Raw genomic sequence first — 21922 nt, forward strand, 5'->3', positions numbered from 1 at the left:
TATTGCATTTGTTCCCTTCTCTCTACTTTCGACATATGAAAGTTTTAAAACAGTTTCATCATTTAAAGATAGATTCAAGTCAAGATTTTGCCGATTTAGAAGTATTTATATAAAAAGATTTAAAAAAGATAAAAAGTTACTTAGGTTCGCTAGGAAGGTTCTCTACAACAGAGCTGTCCTAAAAAGTCTACTGCTTTAAGATGGCGGCTGTCTACTAACGCATTTAGTGCCATGCAGTGTTGTTAATTTTACTTTAAAAAAGTAATTAATTACAATTACAAATTACTTCTCCCAAAAAGTAATTGCGTTAGTAACTCAGTTACCTGAATGTAAGAGTAATTAGTTACTTGGCAAAGTAACTAGTGGTATGTTTTTTTCTTTCTCAAAAAAAAAAAAAAAAAAACACACACACACAGGTCACACAATGTGAAGCTTAAAGTGTTTGGGGGACAATTGGCCCTAGCCCAATTCTTTACCCTCCACTTAACTAGACACAAGGGTATTGCGATAACTAGCTAGTAACCTTTGCTATGTGTGGAAGTCATTTAAAGTTGTGAATCAATCGTTAAAGTTGTTAACATTTCTCCCGTTATTGCATTAGTTCCCTTCTGTCTACTTTAAACATGTGTAAGTTTTAAAACTGTTTCATCATTTAAAGATAGATTTAAGTTAAGATTTTGCCGATTTAGGAGCATTTTAAATTTAAAAAAATTACTTAGGTTCGCTAGGAAGGACCTCTACATCAGGGCCTTCCTGAGAGGTCTACTGCTTTAAGATGGCGGCTGTTTACAAACGCATGTAGTCCTTAAAACATGTTGGCAGTGCAGCAGTGTCTATCATTTGCATCTAGTTCTATAATATGATATCTACCGTGTCATGTGGGCGTAGTTTGTCGGCTATGGCTGCAGTCAGGTATTATTGGAGCCACCTAGCATCGCGGTTGCAACGGCGTCTTCCCCACTCCTGCTCTGCTCTGGTCCCCGTGAGTCCGTTTCTCTCAGACTTTTTTTTTATTCAACCAACTTAGTAACGCATAGTAACGCACGCCTTTCCCGCCTCAGTAACGGTAACGGCGTTGCCAAGATGAGAAAAGTAATTAATTAGATTACTCATTACTGAAAAAAATAACGCCGTTAGTAACGCCGTTATATTGTAACGCCGTTATTAACAACACTGCATATAACGAGAATAAGGAACGTCACTGACAAGCGCAGGCCCCCGCGAGTGGATAGTGAGGGGTCTAGGATAGTGCGCCTACAGCTAACAAGACTCTTAACATTGCATACCACTTCAACATATTCAATAGTATTTAGTTTTCATTCATTTTAAATTAATATTCTGTCCGAACAAGCTTAACAGAGAATCCACACCGTGCCATCACACATCAAGCAGATGAATATGTAACTTTTGCTCCGCAGTGACAAAAACAGCTGACTGTGGTCCCAGTAGTTAGGTAGCCTACCATATGTAGCATATGGAACAATGAAATTAACAGTTCACCTGCTGTGGCCTGAACGTAGTCTCACACTTTCCTCCTGGTGCGCATGGACCTGAATTGCGTGCCCGCTTGTGCAGTCCCTGTTTTTTCACCTCTTTTATCAACACCATCGTCGTTTTGGGGCTTTTTGAAGAAACTTCGGACACTCAGTTGCCTTGACATTTTTCAGAGAAAGGCCAACGACGTCATGCATCAAGAGAGACAATAGCTAATTAATATGCTCACTCGCCACCCTGTGGTCTGGGGTGTGAATTGCAACCGGTCAAAATGACGGATGGACTTCAGTTTTTTCCGTCACCGTTTTAAAAAATCGGTCAACGACGGAAAATATTCGGTTAACGCGACCCCTGGTCTGAACATAATTAAAATAATTTACTTAATAGTGGTAGGGTCTATCCTGTCATTACAACATATGGGGTCAGTCTTTCAGTAGCAAAATTGGTGTTTTCCCCACTTCCCCAACATTGACGTCTTTTTACATGCCTAACGGTGGCTGCTGCTGGCCGAAAAAAACTTCTAATATCCTCCTCTCTGAAGGGGATGGAAGAGGCGGCATGTTGTCGACATGAATCTGTCAGGGCTGTGTGAGTATGTGTCTTTGTGGTGGGACGTATCAGCCAACCAAACGTTCGTTTCAGGGGAGGGAATGGACCAGCACATTCAGCAAGTGAAAAGGGATAAATAAGTCTGAACATAATTAAAATAATTTACTTAATAATGGTAGGGTCTATTCTGTCATTACATCATATGGGGTCAGACTTTCAGTAGCAAAATTAGTGGGTTTTCCCCCACTTCCACAACATTGACGTCTTTTTACATGCCTTACAGTGGCTACTGCTGGCCGAAAAACACTTCTAATATCCTCCTCTCTGAGGTAGGTGGAGGAGGCGGCATGAATCTGTCGGGGGTGTGTGAGTATGTGTGTGTGTTTTTGTGGTGGGACGGGGGGCTTCAAGCCATCAGCCAACCAAACGTTCGTTTGAGGGGAGGGAATGGACCGGCACATTCAGCAAGTGAAAAGGGATAAATAAGTCTGAACATATTCAAAATAATTTACTATAGGGTCTATTCTGTCATTACAACATATGGGAAGACGATCTAAATTACCAGTATAACTCAACTTTTTATATAATGCAAATAAGGTTGCTTAAAAGTTGGTGGGGACAATTTGAGCATCCTGTAGTCGGTAGTGTTATGTCCCTACTGTCCATTTGTAACTTACGCCCTTGACATTAACCCATTTTGTATGGAACCCCAAAAGGGTCCAAATTAAATAAATTTTGAAATAAATATGATTTTGATAAATAATGGGTTGACAGGTATGAGTGTACATGCAGGTTAGTCTGTTATGTCATCCCTTCCAATGTTGAGACCAGACCGACGCCCTTGTCTGAACAAAAGGATCTAAAAACTTTTTTCAACGGCAAAATGTTTCTTTAATAGTTTTTGAAAACAAAGGTTATAATCGAACGTTGCATCATGTGAAACAATTCACATAAAAGTTAGTATAATTCAATGCATATTTATTTTTGCTTTGATCATTTTGCTTTGATTATTTCGCCTATCAATTAAGGTTCATATTTGTGAGAAATGTGGCCCTGACCCCCGTTCCATGTTCTGTTTAGTCTTATTAATATAAATTTACTGGATTTTGACTGATTTTGCAAGGCCCACAGAAAATTCTGTTCTATTGCTATATAAACATGGAACCCACCAAAAGAAAGATTAGACTCTCCTCTTTCAGCTGAAAAAAAAGTTAGTTCATATCTTTTTTAATTCTTTAGCACTCAGCATTAGAAAATAGCTTAGTTTGAGCAATTTTCCAATTTTTGATGATTTTTGTGAAAGCATACATTTCAAACATAACTTTGACTTATACAGAGCTATTTTTGGTTTAGTTACATCCCAAACATCTGAATAATGGTTTCCTTTTACAAAATAAGATAAACAACAAGACAAATAGAGCTTTTTTGAGTCTCTGCAAGCTCTGCTCGCGAGCAGCACCGACTCAAAAAGCATCGTCCGCTGGACTAGTTGTCCTGGTTGTTCTGCTCCGTCGTCCAGCGCCTGGCATCCCGGGCCTCCTCTAGATTGTTCTGCTCGGTCGTCCGCCACCTGGCATCCATTCCGTCGTCTTCCGCCGGCGCCCGGCCGTGCGGCTTGGCCGTTTGTTGCCGTTGAATTGGGTTGCGGGTCTTACCAAATGCGCTACTGCCCTCCAGTGGCCAGTTTTATTGCTTTAAAATGGATTTTCAGCTTTGTGCTTTGGAGCTAACTTGAATCACAACCGAGAGATGTCTTTTTTGAAAAAAAAAAAAAGTAAAACGTATAAATACGTCTTTGGGACACTGAAACAATTAAAAATAGAACGTATTTATATGTTTTTGGGAGCAAATAAAGCGTGTAAGGTTATGCTGTTATATCGTCCCTACCAGTGTTGAGACCAAACCTACGCCCTTATGAAAAATGCTTTTTATATTGTAAAATATCATTGTGCTGAAAAACGACATTATGAAATTTAAAGGCCATCGGGAAAAAAGACATTATGAAAAAATATTTGTGAAAGATGCTTTTCTTCTAAAAAATATCATTGTGCTGAAAAGCAACATGATGAAATTAAAGGGATATTGTGGAAAAAAATGCATTATGAAATTTAAAAAAAAAACAACAACAAAAAACTGAAAAAAGCTTTATATCTTGTAAAATCTTTTTCATAACAATATTACCTTGCTTTAAAATTTGAGGGCCATATTGCACAATTTGTCTGTTATTTATCAAAATCGTATTTATTTCAAAATGTTGTTTTTTTTAATGTAATTTTGACCCTTTTGGGGTTTCATACAAAATGGGTTAATGTTACCATAAAATGTTTGAAAACTTAATAATAATGACGAGGAAAATCAATTTGGGAGATGGAGAAAATTGCTACAAGTGCTCCCATCACATACCAAGGGTCTGAAGGAGGTGGGGTCAAGGTCAAAATCGAGATCAAAGAGCATGACAAACTAAGAACCTCATTGGTCTGCTCTTTGATGTCACGTGCAACATCACCTACAGTCCGACAGCATCCAGCTGATGTCATTCAGTCAGATGCTGCAGTTGAACGCACGCGACTCACTTGGACAAACCTTTTCACCACGGAACACCTCGCATTTCATCTTTTTGCTCATCCTGAAAGCCTGGGAGGTAAGTTTGATAAACTTGTAGTTGTATAGTTTAGTCACCGAGTGATAGAGGCATGCTCACTTGAGTGCGGGTGATGAAAAATTAAATTGAGAAAGATCAAATATCGGTTAAAAAATGCTAGGTTGCTACTTTTACCAACTTGAATTTGTCTGTTTTAGTGAGCTTCGTTCGTGTTTGGTCCGTTATCCGTCGTGTCAAGTTGTTGCGATGTATTTAAAATTAACGTTTTACTTGTGACCAGTGTTGTTAATCTTACTGAAAAAAAGTAATTAATTATAGTTACAAATTACTTCTCCCAAAAAGTAATTGCGTTAGTAACTCAATTACCTGAATGTAAGAGTAATTAGTTACTTGGCAAAGTAATTGGTTATAATTACTTTTTTTTTCCCCTCAAAAAAAACAAAAAAAACAAAAAAAATATTGGCCACACTATGTGAAGTTTTTTGTGAAGGTTTTTGGTACAATTGGCCCGAGCCCAATTCTTTACCCAAATTTACCCTTTACCCTGAATCAACTGTTAAAAGTCGTTAAAATTGCTCCCATTATTGCATTTGTTCCCTTCTCTCTACTTTCGACATATGAAAGTTTTAAAACTGTTTAATCATTTAAAGATAGATTCAAGTCAGGATTTTGCCGATTTAGAAGTATTTTAGATAAAAAGTTACTTAGGTTCGCTAGGAAGGTTCTCTACAACAGAGCCGTCCTAAAAAGTCTACTGCTTTAAGATGGCGGCTGTCTACTAATGCATTTAGTGCCATGCAGTGTTGTTAATTTTACTTTAAAAAAGTAATTAATTACAGTTACAAATTACTTCTCCCAAAAAGTAATTGCGTTAGTAACTCAGTTACCTGAATGTAAGAGTAATTAGTTACTTGGCAAAGTAACTAGTGATATTCTTTTTTTTCTCAAAAAAAAAAAAAAAAAAAAAAAAAAACACACAGGTCACACAATGTGAAGCTTAAAGGGTTTGGGGGACAATTGGCCCTAGCCCAGTTCTTTACCCTCCACTTAACTAGACACAAGGGTATTGCGATAACTAGCTAGTAACCTTTGCTATGTGTGGAAGTCATTTAAAGTTGTGAATCAATCGTTAAAGTTGTTAAAATTTCTCCCGTTATAGCATTAGTTCCCTTCTGTCTACTTGAAACATGCGTAAGTTTTAAAACTGTTTCATCATTTAAAGATAGATTTAAGTTAAGATTTTGCCGATTTAGGAGCATTTTAGATTTTAAAAAATTGCTTAGGTTCGCTAGGAAGGATCTCTACATCAGGGCCTTCCTAAGTTCCTGAGAGGTCTACTGCTTTAAGATGGCGGCTGTTTACAAACGCATGTAGTCCTTAAAACAAGTTGGCAATGCAGCAGTGTCTGTCATTTGCATCTAGTTCTATAATATGATATCTACCGTGTCATGTGGGCGTAGTTTGTCGGCTATGGCTGCAGTCAGGTATTATTGAAGCCACCTAGCATCGCGGTTGCAACGGCGTCTTCCCCACTCCTGCTCTGCTCTCGTCCCCGTGAGTCCGTTTCTCTCAGACTTTTTTTTATTCAACCAACTTAGTAACGCATAGTAACGCACGCCTTTCCCGCCTCAGTAACGGTAACGGCGTTGCCAAGATGAGAAAAGTAATTAATTAGATTACTCATTACTGAAAAAAATAACGCCGTTAGTAACGCCGTTATATTGTAACGCCGTTATCAACAACACTGCTTGTGACATTGTTTGACGGAAAATATTGGTAGTTGCAGCCCGTTTTCAACATCTTTGTTCTTGTTTTTACCTAGTTGTGCTTACCATTTAACTGACTGTTATGAGTATTTCACTTTTGCTTGGTCGAAAACAACATTGTATACTGTAGCGTTGTGCTAAAGTTCAGCCGTTAACTGCTAAAATGTAGATTTTGCATGCAGGTTTTTGTTAAATTCATCATTATCATTAAACTGCTCGTGCTCGACACCAAATGCGAAGAGAGCTATTTATCGTGTTTTATGTTCAATTATTTGCATAGTATTTAACATCTGCAATTTTTTTTTCAACGTGCGATGAATTGAGTAGTTTAATCAGCGATGCGTGATATGGAACACCCCTCTGTTATGCTATACCGGTGGTACGTTCCAAGAACGTGTCTGCATATTTTTGATAATAAATAAAAACCAACAATAACAAAAACCCACGGAAATCTGGCATTTACATGGATGGACGTCACAATTTGGGTCAGGTTGGCTATAACATTTGTTATAAATTATTAATAACTATCATTTACGTTTTGTTTTTTGTTTTTTTTCGGGAAAAAAATAGAAATGAATAACATGTTAGAAGAAATAAAATTGATAGCATTAAAATGGTTAAAAATAAATAAATAAATAAATAAAAATAAAAACAGAAATACACTCTGCTCATTGCTCCAAATAACACTCTGGTAAGTTTGCTTGGGGAAAAAAAAATCATAATATTAATTCCCCACCATTAACAGCGATTGATTCATTTTAACTGGGAGGACTACCCGTGAATACTCACCTTTCAGTCTTTTAACTTGGAGGGCTGGCAGCGATCACTCTCTGCCATAGTCTCTCCCAGTCAAAATGGATTGGACGTCTAGCATCTTCAATGCATGGAAGCCAATGCGTTAAATGAGTGCCCCATGCAGTTATCGAGCTCTGACCTCTTAGGGGAACCTGGAAGATTTTCCACAGCAGACTCGATTATGTCTTGTGGCCCACCATCACTGTTTCATCAAACCACTTTATGTGCCCGTCAGTGTTCGCTTATTAATTTTTTCATCTCCTTATTGTCTGCAGAATACACAACAGAGTGCTCTGTGGGTTCAGCAGGCTCTGATAGAGAAACGGAACTGTTGAACAACTGTTCTGAGAATATGGTGACCAGCACAATGGAGCTCCAAATGGACATCCATCCTGCCACTGCGGACGCCCTGGATGAGAAGAAAAAAAAAGTCTGTGCGCAGAAAAATGTATGTATGCCATTAATGAATTTAGTAATGCAGTTTGACAGACAATAACAACAGACACACTCACACCTTGTTTGTTTTCTTTTAGGTTCATTTTGAATGAGCTGATTCAAACCGAAAAGGCCTATGTGCGAGACTTACGGGAATGCATTGACGTGAGTTTCTTTTGTCTGTAAATGCTTTTTATTTATTCATTTTCAAGACAATCTTGATAAAAAAAAAAGTTCATCTTTGTTTGATATCATGCAGATTTACATGAGGGAGATGTTGACAAAGGAGGATGAGATCCCTCAAGGAATCGCCAATGTGGAGCACATCATCTTTGGGAACATTATGGACCTGTATGAATTCCATCACAGGTAAGCATTAGCAGTGACTTTTCTCAAAAATTATTTACGCAGTTTGGATGAAGCTTAACGAATAGGCTTTTCCTGCTCAATTATCACATGTAAAACATTGCCTTAAATTACCACACAGTTGTTTGTATGCACTTCTCCATGTCATTGAATGAGATGTATGCAAACCTTTAACAGCAATGGCCACCGCTCTTATTTTGAAATGTATTACCTGTGTTCCTTGTCCTTTCTTTCTTCAGCATCTTTCTTAAAGAGCTGGAAAAATACCAACACGTCCCCGAAGATGTCGGAAAGTGCTTTGTCACATGGGTATGTATATCGCTTCCTCAGTAACCATAATCACACTGAAAAATGATCGTAAATAATTCTAAGCATTTTTTAATATGCTGATGAATTCCAACTACACGTTGAATACTGCATGAACAACGAAGAATCCACTCGGCTCATCATGGAGCATGCTGTGAACTATTTTCGTGTGAGTTAAACGGCATGGTGAGCCAAACTGAAACTACAAGACGTGGAACATCATTGTCTTACATTCATTTCTCTCTTTCTCAACAGAAAATTCAGCAGAAGCACGGACCCGCCTACCCAGTGAATTCTTACCTGCTGAAGCCCGTGCAGAGAATTACAAAATATCCACTCCTGCTAAAGGTATGGGAAACAATCAAGTTTATTATTCACGACACACTAGGTGAAAACACTTTAAAGTTTAAACCACTGTTTAACTTCACAATTTAAACTGTGGGAGTAATCCCCTTTTAAGTGTATTTTTCCTTATTTTAGGATCTGATGGATTGCTGTGAAGAAGGGAAAGCTGAGCTCAAGATGGCCCTGGATGTGACTCTCAGCATTCCCAAGAGAGCCAACGATGCCATGCATCTCTCCGTGCTGGAAGGTGACTGAACATGGGAAAGATAAATTCACTCAGTTTTTAAGTTAAGTGTACTTACATTGCTTAATCTCTCTTCCTTCAGGATTTGATGACAGCATTGAGTCCCAAGGCGAGCTGCTCCTACAGGAGTCCTTCAAGGTGTGGGATTCAAAAATACCATTCAGGATGGGCAAAAATAGACAACTCTTCCTCTTGGAGAAGTCCATGGTGGTCTGCAAGGTAGTCAAGGACAACAAGGGGAAGAGCAGGTACATCTATCAGAGAACACTCAATGTAAGTCATCTTTAGCACACTTTCTGTGGATACAGTCTTCTTCCGTTTTCTTTTTCTAACCCTTTCGTCTGCATCCTCTGCTCTCCCACCAACTACCTTCACATCCTATTTAACTTCATCCATAAACCTCCTCTTTGGTCGTCCTCCTGCCTCGCATATGGGAATCCAGCATCCTTTTCCTAATATGCTTACTATCACATGCCCAAGCCAACTCAGTCTGGCCTTTCTGATTTCCTCTCCAAATCCTCTAACATGTGCTTTCCCTGTGATATGCTCATTCTCGTTAAAGACGATCATTCCATTTCTTCTTTAGATAGCCGAGATAAAGCTGACAGAGCACCTGAGGGGAGACCCCTGCAAGTTTGCTCTTTTGTTGGGCCGAACCTCGACATTGAGCAAGATTGTTCTGAAGGTTAGACGTTCTTTCTCTCCTTTTAAGCTTTGACTGTATTTTTTTTTTTTTTATCAACATGAATTAAAATTAAACATCAGGTTTTGTAACTGTAGAAAAACATCATATATTTGTTAAAACTACACCGAAAAAGGTGGTTACTGTTTTATTCAGACTTGTGTGAAAAGACCGAGTGAAAATTCTGAAAAATTGTTGCTTTCCAAATGGCCTTAACCTTTGACTGTCTTTCTTATCAATAGGCTTCCACTTCTGTGACCAAGATGAACTGGATCAAACATATCCAGAAGCTGATCCAGGAGCACACCATCCACCTGAGGGAGGCACTCAAGCAGCCGAGGCGTATTCCCAAAAGTAGCACAGACAAGCTCCACAAGAGTCAAAGGTAACCAAGGAAACTTCTATACTATTCAGGGGCTTATTGGTTTACAACAGTGCTTCTCAATTATTTTCTGTTACGCCCCCCCAAGGAAGACATAAATGTTTCACGCCCCCCAAAACTCTGCCGGCACTGTAAATAGTATCATTTAATAATAATAATAATACATTTTATTTATAACGCACTTTACATTTGAAAAACAAATTGTCTATAATATTACTATTATAAGTACGCCTCTGCCTCACTTTGAGTCCTTTTTTTCTATTAGAGAAAATAACAGAGATCAACTTATAAAGTATAACTTTATTAACATTGTTTTGTTTGTAACGGAAAAGACTTAACGCTCATCAATTTGCCTGAATTAAAAAAAAAAAGTCACATCCAAACTGTAAAAACACACTCGAGGTACATTTTTGACCATTTGATACTGAAAAATAAAATCAGTAAATAATAACAAATTCAAATTGATTAGAAACATTAACTCATGAGGACAATATGCCAACAAATTTGACCTAAAAAACAAAACTGAATAGAAGGAAGAAAAAAAAAAAGAGTGTCTTTGGACAGAAGGACAGTTTTTATTTTCGCTGCTCACAGTATCACCTCCAGTTTGCAATGGTGTGGGGTTATTTTGCACTGAGCATGCTCACAGTGCTCACTGATTTACTGATATAACACTGACAAAGCGGGACGATTGTTGGCAATATTCGGCACGTTTTCGCTGAAAAACAACCAAGCGGTTTATCAATGAGATTGGGGTCTAATGTCTTTAAGTGGCCTCTTAATTGATTTGGCTTCCGGCTGTCCGCTATAATCATTTTTAGACACAGTAAACAGTGGTCTTTCCTCATCTACCACTGTATTAAATGTCAAAGCCAAAAGGCAAACGGCCCGAAAAAAGCGCATTCTCGGCGGCCGAGGGAGAACCGTAGGCGAGGGCGGTCGTCGTGACGATCCCAAGCCGAAAATGGCACTTCTCGGGCGGACACGTGAGAACCGGAGAAGACAGTGGGTTGCTGCGTGAGTCTGGCCGGAAAACGGCTTTCGAAAACGGCGCATAGCTCCTCATATCTCTCTTCTGTGTGCTCTTGCTCACTTCAAAAATACTGCGCGCACTTTGAAAATGAGAGCGCCACTGCCACCCACTGAGTGGATGTGCAAGTACACTTTATTCTAGTACGGCAAAAAAAAAAAAAAAAAAAAGCATGTTCCCCGAGGTCACATGCGCCACCCCTGGCATCGCTCTGCGCCCCCCTGGGGGGGGGCGCGCCCCACTATTTGAGAAGTACTGGTTTACAACAACCAACAAAAAGTTGTGCCTTTGTAATAAACAGCAAATCTTTTTGTCGGTCTTATACTGTTCTCACGTTTTCATTTCATTCGATCAACTTTAATTATGAATTTTATTTTAATCACTGGATTCTATTTTATGTGCCAAGTTGGGATATGTCACTGCTGAACTAAAGGAACTCAAGTGACTTTCACATAGTCTATCTGCTTAAATCTGACTGATGTTTACAATTTGAGGATTTATATTTTTTTTAACTGAAATTTATGAAAGACTTGATACAGAGAGGCTAATGGACCATTACAAAATACATGTTTGTTAATGTGCTTGTACAGCTAACTAATACAGTAGATACCGAGTGTGAAATCGCAACTCTGTCTTGCTTCACCCAAGGAATAATTTGATTTGTGGCTATTGTTACCTGGGAATGGCTTTAAACTTTTGAGATATGGATTTCATCATGATTTATTACTTGCGCATACAGCAACTGGTATAGAGTCGGAATAGATTAAAAACAGATTTGTTGTGTGTTTTTTTTTTTTTTTAAGGAATGGAAAACATCACGGACATGAGGGTGAAAGAAAGATTGAGGCCTGCTACATTGGAGGACCCTGGCTATTACTCGGTACAAAGAAAAGTGGGGTTCGCAAAATGACATACACATAGGAACTTACATGAACTTGCACACGTTGACAAGATCCTTGTAAAAAAAAAAATATTTCAAAATGTCTATGTTTAATATATGTATATAGTGTATATAATTTATGTTGTTTTTGTACACTTTTTAAAAAATAATTTCTTGTATATAGTTGGATACATTTATGTATTTTACAAAATAAAATGTCATTGTTCTTTGCACGGAATGCGTTTGTCCTTCTTTGAAAATAATTTAAGTACATGTGTTTGTGGGGGCTTGAATTGAAGAAATTAGGATTTGGTACTTAGGTTTTTTTTTTCTTCTAATGCTTTAGATGCATTTAACACCACTCCTCAAAAAAAGGTAACATATCGCCGCCCTTAATATTTAAAAATGTCCAAATACAAAGATGTTTCCCTTTAATGAACACTTTAATGAGAGTTCATCAAGGTAAAATGCAGTTCTTTTCTACACATTTAGGGCCTACACAAGAGGTTGTGAGATGCAAATTGGGTTGTACCATATGTGTTGACTTTTGTTAAGACAGGTGCTCTCAAATAAGTCAGCACCAAATTGTTTCCGTGTATTATTGTTGTCCACTTGGAGTCGCCAACCTTTAAAACTCAGTACGTCCAATTAAACCAGAGGGTAAACAGTCTGAAATGATTTATATTCCTCCCTATCTTTGTCTACGATAAAAGAAACTTGTGCAATATAACAGTGATGAGAGAGTACTATCTGAGGTACTTGTAAAATAAATCATTTGATGTCTGGGCTTCATCTGTCCATTTGAGATGTGGGGGTGCAAGTGGAGTTTTTGGGCCAGGCCCCTCCAGACAACCAGCCACTTCAACACTATATTACAGCTCCGCGCATCATCTTACCTTTCTGTTTGACCGTCCCCTTGCCCAACCACAGCCACTGTACGTCCGCAAACTGGGCACCTTAAAGGCCCGGGCCTGGTCACACCCACTAAGTTCTGCCCCTGCTTACAGTAAATATTAGCAATTATACATTATTAGGGCTGTCAAAATTATCGCGTTAACGCGCGGTAATTAATTTTTTAAATTAATCCCGTTAAAATATTTGACGCAATTAACGCACATGTCCCGGTCAGACAGTATTCTGTCTTTTGGTAAGTTTTACAGCAAGGCTTTTTGTGCTGTCTCACAGCGAACTCTTGTGGTCGCTTTGCGACATGGTTTATTGTTGTCTTGCCAGTTCAATATGGCTGCACGACGTCTCGGGCTGACGCCTACGTTGTAATGTTGTGCTTATATGATCCTTGGACAAGATTTGTCCGTAAGTATGGTTGTTGTAAATAATGTACATATTATGTTAGTAAGCGAAATGTTATATTTTTTGTATGAGACGCTTTTTGTTTATGTTTAGTGAACCTGTATAGCGTACTAAGCTCTCGTTGTTGTTAATGCAATGCTTGTGTACTTTTTTTTGTAGTTTTACGACGGTCTAAAGAGCACAATGGTTTGGGGCCATTTTAGTAATAAATCAGATGAAAAAGAAAGAAGTCTGATTACTATGGCGTTGTTCACTAGCTGTCTAGCTTTGGAAAAAGTAGACGCTTAGGAGTGAGGACAGCATAGACAGAGTTAAATGACCCTAGAGTGAAATGCCCACTACAGTCCTTATGTACCGTATGTTGAATGTATATATCCATCTTGTGTCTTATCTTTCCATTCCAACAATTTATTTTACAGAATATATATATAATTTACAGAAAAATATGGCATATTTTATAGATGGTTTGAATTGCGATTAATTGCGATTAATTACGATTAATTAATCGCAATTAATCGAACCACGAGGGTGGCGGGGGTACTGGAGCCTATCCGAGCTATGTTCGGGCAGTTGGCGGGGTGCACCGTGAATTGGTTGCCAGCCAATGGCAAGGCACAATGAGACATACAGTACAACCATTCACACACACACTCATACCTACAGACAATTTAGAGCAGGGGTCCCCAAACTACGGCCCGCGGGCCGGATACGGCCCGCAGCCACATTTGGTCCGGCCCCCTGAACAAAAAAAAAAAAAAATTGTAAAAAAAAAAATAATAAATAAAAATAATTTATTTTTATTATTATTTTTTTTTTCAATAGAGTTATTTATATCCTGGCTTTTTTCTGTGACGAACTGAGCAATGGTTATTTGGTTATTATCTATTTAATTAATACAGTATTATTATATTATATTATATTATATTATATTATATTATATTATATTATATTATATTATATTATATTATATTACATTATATTATATTATATTATATTATATTCAGGGGTGCACATAAGTGGTCCGCACATGCGTACTGGACGTAGACAAACGCGCTGGCCCTCAACGGCTTCCATACGCTTTTGCGTACCGATGGCTGACCACTCTATTTGCGGCGGACACGAGAAAATAACTTCTCAAAATGTCGATGAGGCAGGCCACACTGAGTAATTACTTCCGTGTTCCCCCACCCCCGTCAAAAGACAGACAGACGACAGAGACATCACCGGAGCTACCGAAAAAAAGGACTTTTGCTGAAAAGTGGCTACAGGAGGTACCATGGCTAGAAGCGAATGATGCTCGCACGGAAATGCGGTACAAAATGTGCCATGACAATCCCAATGTCGCCGATTAGAGCAACGCATTTTATGTAGGGTCAAAGAATTTCAGCCATCCAAACTTTGAAAAGCACGAAAAAAACAGAGAGCATGTGGCAATTAAGCAAACTATCGATGTCAAACAGGACCCCACTCGCCCTATGGACATGTGGCGGAATAGGGCGGAATAAAGGTAATGAACAGCGACATGCACTGACAAACGTGTTTTTGCTCGCATTTTACAAAGCTAAACATGCACGTTCAATGAGGTCTTATGAGGAGGACATCCCACTTTTAAAAAGGCTTGGAGTTAATGTGGGAGCCGCATATTGCCCTTTATTTTGAATTGGTGCTTTTATGTTTATTTCTTTACATTTCACTTCAAAGTAATGGCAATTTTGTTGTGCCAGTTGATGTTAACCCTTGTGCCGAATATTACATTATATGTAATTTTTTGATGGTTTTTGTTTTTACATTAAAGAGAAAGCATAGGGAAAAAAACTGTACGACTGTTACATATTTCCGAGGTTCCTAAAACAGGCAGACGTTCAAAATGCAACCGTGCCGTCATTTCTAAACCTTTGCATTAAGTAGCAAAATAACTTGAATGCACGTGACTCGAAATTACAAAATATGTAACCATTGACTACCATTATAATTAATAAATTTTGATTTATTGTACACCTGACGTATTTTATTGCAATTTCCGTGATTTTCGTATCAATCCTTTCAACGACGGTCAAATAACATGTGAGACGGGTATAGCGTGTATTTACACTCCTAACCCTGCAGGTGGCGCAAGAGACCACTAAATGATTTTGCATGCAAACTCCATACTGTTTAAAAGGTGGATTTTCCGCTACTTTTGGTTTTGCCATGCTGATGGTTGCTCACACTTGCTCGTGCATGCACGCGAGCGCTCGTGCATGCACGCGAGCGCTCGTGCATGCACGCGAGCGCTCGTGCACGCGCGTCACGTGTATTGCTTTGCAGGGAAATTGAATTCCATAAGTTATTACTAAAGATTGGTGTCATTTGAAGCATTTCAAGCAACGTGCAGTTGTGTGCGTCTCCACACATGCACGTTGCTTGAAATCATGCTCTTTCATCATGTTGAGGATGTGTGTGGACTCACGAACACTTGTGTGTGAGGGCGTGCGCGCGCGTTGCTTGGTAAATGGGACAGAATGAGTTGACATATGTGACGGGTGACTGACGCAACTGTGCGAACAATCGTATGCGTTTGTACATGCACGCGCACTCTCAGGTTACCCAGCGTGTGCGCGTATGTGTGTGTGCTTGTACTTTTGTGTATTGCTTTGCAGGAAATTTGAATTCCATAAGTTTAGTCTCATTTGAAATCATGCAGTTGTGTGCGTCTCCACACATGCACGTTGCTTGAAATCATGCTCTTTCATTGGTCATGGATTGATCGAAGGGGCCAGTGTGTGGACTAACGAACAATTGTTTGTTTGTGTGTTTGAGTGCGTGTGCGTGCGCGCGCGTGAGTGAGTGTGTGTTCGCGCGCGTTGCTTGTTCGACTTCAAAGCACTGAAAGCACTTGACTCTGCAGCGTGAGAATTAATTCAAAATGCAGTTGTTTACTGAATCTCAACTTTTCCTGGTAAAATGTTTGAATTTCTTCCTTCTGTTATTGGTCCAGCCAGGAATGGTCAAGTTTTTATTCAGAATGCAGTTGTTTACTCAATCTCAACTCTTACTGGTAGAATGTTTTAATTTTTCCTCCTCCCAGTCCCATTGTCTCAGTGAATGGTCAGGTTTGTGTACAACTTTTTATATGGGGTCCAGTCGCCACTTTTGTTATGTACTTCCCTGATCTAAGTACATGTAAGGCCGAGACTTGAAAGGCCGAGACTTGAATGGAACAACACTTCTTTATTCAGTGTGCTTCTCATCATATATATCAGAGGTATAACAGAGATTAATTTTTATACTGTAATACCACGCCCACAGGAAGTGCACACTATGGCAACAGCAGTGTGACATAACACAACGGCTCAACGGCCATTTTACTCCCTGTGACTGATGGTGAGCAGAAATGGCGAGAATAATTTCTCTTGAGGAGGAAAGGCAAGAAGAATGGTGTTGGAGGAGGAATTTCTCACAGACTCAATGAATGAAGAGGATGATGCGTCAGAGGACTGTGCATTGTCCAACTCTGATGACGATTATGAGCCACTTGAAGGAGAGGAGGAAGAGGATTTTGAGGAGGCCATTCTTCATAGCGCATTATTTGGGTTCGTGTGGTCCTAAGTGGGGGTGCGGGGGCAAAATTTAAAAAAAAAAATAAATTTTATATGTATGGATTAAGTCTGATGCGAATGAAAAGTTTGAATGATTGACAGAAAAAATATTTTAAAATGACTGAGTTATCACTCTTCAAAGTCGCATTTACATGTTATGTAACACACAAAGAGTATTTTCAGTTACAGTTATTGTAAAAAAAAAAAAAAAGTTCTATGAATCGATTTTGGTGTTGTTGTGACTTATTGCCTTATTCAAAGCTCTAATTATGTCATATGACATATTTGAAATTATTCAAAATCATAACCCATTCTTTGGGTTTGTGTGGTCCTAAGTGGGAGGGGGGGGGGGTAAATTTAAAAAAAATAATAATTAAAATTACATAATTATGGATAGGTCTGATTCCAATAAACAGTTTGAGTGATTGACAGAAAAAAAATATTGAAAAATGACTGTTATCACTCTTCAAAGTAGCAATTACATATTATGTAAATTCAACACATAAAGGGTATTTTCAGTTATACAGTTATTGTAAAAAAAAGTTCTATGCATAGATGTTTTTGTTGTTGTGACTTATTGCCTTATTCAAAGCTCTAATTATGTCATATGACATATTTGTAATTACTTTGTTTTTTATATATATATACAGCACAGTTAGTTGTCTTCATAGCCCATTCTTTGGGTTTGTGTGGTCCTAAGTGAGGAGAGTAAAATAAAAAAAATAAAATTACATATGTATGGATAGGTCTGATTCCAATAAACATTTTGAGTGGTTGACAGAAAAAAAATATTGAAAAATGACTGAGTTATCACTCTTCAAAGAAGCAATTACATATTATGTAAATTCAACACACAAGGGGTATTTTCTGTTATACAGTTATTGTAAAAAAAAAAATTCTATGCATAGATGTTTTTGTTGTTGTGACTTTTTGCCATATTCAAAGCTCTAATTATGTCATATGACATATTTGAAAATACTTTATTTTTTACATATATATACAGCACAGTTACTTGTCTTCATAGCCCATTCTTTGGGTTTGTGTGGTCCTAAGTGGGGAGAGTAAAATAAAAAAAATAAAATTACATATGTATGGATAGGTCTGATTCCAATAAACATTTTGAGTGGTTGACAGAAAAAAAATATTGAAAAATGACTGAGTTATCACTCTTCAAAGAAGCAATTACATATTATGTAAATTCAACACACAAAGGGTATTTTCTGTTATACAGTTATTGTAAAATAAAATTCTATGCATAGATGTTTTTGTTGTTGTGACTTTTTGCCATATTCAAAGCTCTAATTATGTCATATGACATATTTGAAATTACTTAATTTTTTACATATATATACAGCACAGTTAGTTGTCTTCATAGGACCACACAAACCCAAAGAATGGGCTAAGTGGAGGGGTTAAAATAAAAAAATTAAAAATTACATATGTATGAATAGGTCTGATTCCAATGAACAGTTTGAGTCATTGACGGGAAAAAAATATTGAAAAATGACTGAGTTATCACTCTTCAAAGTAGATGTTACATATTTTGTAATTTGAACTTTCGCGCATTCAAAAAAATTTCATGGCACAAGGGTTAATCAAGCATTAACTGTTAATATAATTAATCAAAGTTAATTGGCTCTAAGTAAAGCTTGTCATAAATTTATCGCATCAGGTGGGTCGGCTCTCAAGCTCAATGAGGACCAAGTCACATCTCCAGGTCCTCCTCTGAGAACCTGGGCAAAAAAATTATGTGCACCCCTGATTATATTATATTATATTATATTATATTATATTATATTATATTATATTATATTATATTATATTATATTATATTATATTATATTATATTATATTATATTATATTATATTAAGGGCTGTCAAAGTTATCGCGTTAACGGGCGGTAATTAATTTTTTTCATTAATCACGTTAAAATATTTGACGCAATTAACGCATATGCCCCGCTCAAACAGATTAAAATGACAGCAGTGTCATGTCCACTTGTTACTTGTGTTTTTTGTCTCCCTCTGCTGGCGCTTGGGTGCGACTGATTTTATGCACCATGAGCATTGTGTAATTCTTGACATCAACAATGGTGAGCTACTAGTTAATTTTTTTGATTGAAAATTTTACCAATTTTATTAAAACGAAAACATTAAGAGGGGTTTTAACATAAAATTTCTATAATTTGTACTAAAATCTATCTTTTAAGAACTACAAGTCTTTCTATCCAGGGATTGCTTTGACAGAATATTAATGTTAATGCCATCTTGTTGATTTATTGTTATAATAAACAAATACAGTACTTATGTACAATATGTTGAATGTATATATCCGTCCTGTGTCTTATCTTTCCATTCCAACAATAATTTACAGAAAAATAAGGCATATTTTAGAGATGTTTGAGATTAATTACGATTAATTTTTAAGCTGTGATTAACTCGCTTAAAAATTTTAATCGTTTGACAGCCCTAATTATATTATATTATATTATACTATATTATATTATATCATTTTTATTTTATTTACTTTGGTTCCGTGAAGAATCCAGAAAGGGTTATTTGATTGTGGCTTTCTGAAAAACAATACATTTTTACATTTAGGCACTCCTGCAATCGTCACACTTTTTCTGTTACAAACTGACCCCGGCCCCTCATCAGAGAAGAGAAGGGTTATGTGGCCCTCACAGGAAAAAGTTTGGGAACCCCTGATTTAGAGTGTTCAATCAGCCTACAGCACAAATATTTTTGGGATGTGGGAGGAAAACGGAGTCCTCGGAGAAAACCCACGCAGGCATGGGGAGAACATACTCCACACAGGAAGGTCGGAGCTCGGGATTGATCATATATATATACAGTATATATATACATATATATACCTGATCTAAGTACATGTAAGGCCGAGACTTGAATGGAACAACACTTCTTTATTCAGTGTGCTTCTCAGACATAACAGAGATTCCTTTTTATACTGTAATACCACACCCACAGGAAGTGCACACAATGGCAACAGCAGTGTGACATAAATATGTCACATATATATATATATATATATATATATATATATATATATATATATATATATATATATATATATATACACACACATATATATGTATATGTATATATGTATGTATGTACTGTATATATATATATATATATATATATATATATTAAGCTTGAGAACGATAAACCGGTACGACCGGATATCCGGTTTTACAAGTGAGAGATACGACTGTATCGACAGTAATTAGCCATTAAATATTCAAAGAACCAATAGCAGAGATAAGATTCGGCTATTGCGAGCACAAGAATCGGCTACTAGTGCCTAGCACAACTCATTGCTCAATGTGATAATAATTTAGCTTTACCTTCACGCTTGTGTCATACACCACACAGCGCACTTAGAGTGTGACTGCACGCATGATATAATATGGTAGGGTGACCAAACGTTCTCTTTTGCCTGGACAAGTCCTACTTTCACGTAGTAACCTCGTTGACCGGGCGGGTTTTATAAATTGATAAAAAATTTTATGATTATTCACGGGACCAATTTGAAGAGAATCCCTCCGGCCGCTGGGTGGCAGCGCCTGCCTGCGATGACATGGCTCCTAGTAGTAGGGAGGGAAGAAGTAGTTCTTGTTTTTGTTGGCAGTTTACCCCTATCATGAGGCATTACCGCCATCTACTGGGTTGACGATTTGGCCACAACGCCTGCCCAGTTGTTAAGTTTTTTACGATAAATACGTATATAATGGCAACTGTTGACTTCTGTCGGAGCTTTGACTGTAAAATCCCGTTTGGTGTCGCATCGTTGCGCTGCCGATGATTGTAAACTTTTATCGCAAAGTTTGATTTTTGCCTGAGCTAGCTATCAGTAAGCGAAACCACGCTAGGCATTATGGGAAACGTAGTTTTGAACTGCTACGTTTGGAAACATGCTGGTTGAATAGTTTGTCAGTTAATTTCGGTTATTGTTTGTGTGCAATTTAGAACATTGGATGAGAATATCAATTGAATGGGAGTAACAATTCGTCAAGGACAATTGTTGTGATAGTAATTCATAAAAATGTTTAGTAACTTGGCACATAGCCTACTGTGTGTATGTGTATTGACTGGACGACATTTCCATGGGTCTGCATTCTATATATATCTTTTTTTTTTTTTATTTATTTCAAACTGCATTTTTCCATCCAGAGTGAGGGGGCACACTTTAAATATATTAAAGTGATATAGGCATCTTTGAGTGAACTTCGAGTAAAATTCAAGTATCTTGAGGCCGGGCTGAGTGTCCTCTTTTTTGGAAATCAAAATATGGTCACCCTATAATATGGACAAGCACCACTCACAGTCGTGATTGCCTCAACTTCCCATCATGCATTTCGGCAGAACCGCTAGTAGTCGCCGTCATTACCCGATCGTCACGGCGTGTCATAACAACGTGAGAGCTAACAAAACCACTGTAACGCACGCTCCGTAGCGTTTTCTTCACAGCCCAAAACAAAACTAGTAGTGGCAACGAAGAAACATGCTAAAACAATGGACAGGTTGAGCACCGATGCCAGGTAAGGGCGGCATATTGTTTCCACGAAACGCAGTTTACTTAAACATACATGAACATGTGGATAAGTTGATCTTCCTCAAGAAAAATCTGCCCTTCAAAAAAGGTATGGACTGTGATGAGGAATAAAAAATGTGGAAGCACAGGCATAAGTGAATGACTTTGCTGTGTATAAGGTTAAAGTAATGATTCTTGACCTGTCTGTCTAAGATGCCATGTTTTTATTCCCCCAATTATACCAGTGGTATAGCATAATTTATTATTTATTTATGATGATAATACTAGCAGGTTTAATTATTTTTTTCTAGAGCTGCTGCATATAATTAATATTTTTTGTTTGTAAGATGTTTACATTGAAAGTTAGCACTTAAATTACTTATACCTCGTGTTCAAAACACCAGGAAATACAGTAATTGAATTACTGCACTTTATTGTTGTCTGTCACTGGAGTTTTATTTTATTATCAATCCCATCCAACAAAATGATGGTCATTTAGTAAACCTTTTTTTTTTTTTCATGAAAAAATAAAACATATTTTGGTTTGAAATTTTGTTGTTTAATTTTGCTACTAGAAATGTGGTCTTTTTTATGTTTAAAAT

General features: G+C 37.6%; 1 protein-coding gene across 1 annotated transcript; it reads left to right on the forward strand.

Annotated features, from left to right (window-relative positions):
- The first annotated feature begins 417 nt into the window (after positions 1–417).
- LOC130927166 (triple functional domain protein-like) lies at positions 418–12058 on the forward strand. The gene is made up of 11 exons (XM_057852786.1): positions 418–982; positions 7482–7654; positions 7740–7806; positions 7901–8010; positions 8247–8482; positions 8569–8661; positions 8794–8905; positions 8985–9150; positions 9489–9587; positions 9827–9969; positions 11800–12058. The coding sequence occupies exons 5-9, from the start codon at positions 8426–8428 to the stop codon at positions 9490–9492; spliced, it is 432 nt and encodes a 143-aa protein (XP_057708769.1). The 5' UTR covers positions 418–982; positions 7482–7654; positions 7740–7806; positions 7901–8010; positions 8247–8425; the 3' UTR covers positions 9493–9587; positions 9827–9969; positions 11800–12058.
- The last annotated feature ends 9864 nt before the right edge of the window (positions 12059–21922 follow it).

The sequence above is a fragment of the Corythoichthys intestinalis genome, chromosome 12 (genome assembly GCF_030265065.1).
Source record: "Corythoichthys intestinalis isolate RoL2023-P3 chromosome 12, ASM3026506v1, whole genome shotgun sequence".
Classification (NCBI taxonomy): domain Eukaryota; kingdom Metazoa; phylum Chordata; class Actinopteri; order Syngnathiformes; family Syngnathidae; genus Corythoichthys; species Corythoichthys intestinalis.

Bases quoted from the DNA above. Each gene is read 5' to 3' on its own strand.
- LOC130927166 (XM_057852786.1), top strand. From the start codon at position 8,426: ATGAACAACGAAGAATCCACTCGGCTCATCATGGAGCATGCTGTGAAC. The intron at 8,483-8,568 runs GTGAGTTAAACG...CTTTCTCAACAG, and splicing joins ATGCTGTGAACTATTTTCGT to AAAATTCAGCAGAAGCACGG. The intron at 8,906-8,984 runs GTGACTGAACAT...CTCTTCCTTCAG, and splicing joins GCATCTCTCCGTGCTGGAAG to GATTTGATGACAGCATTGAG.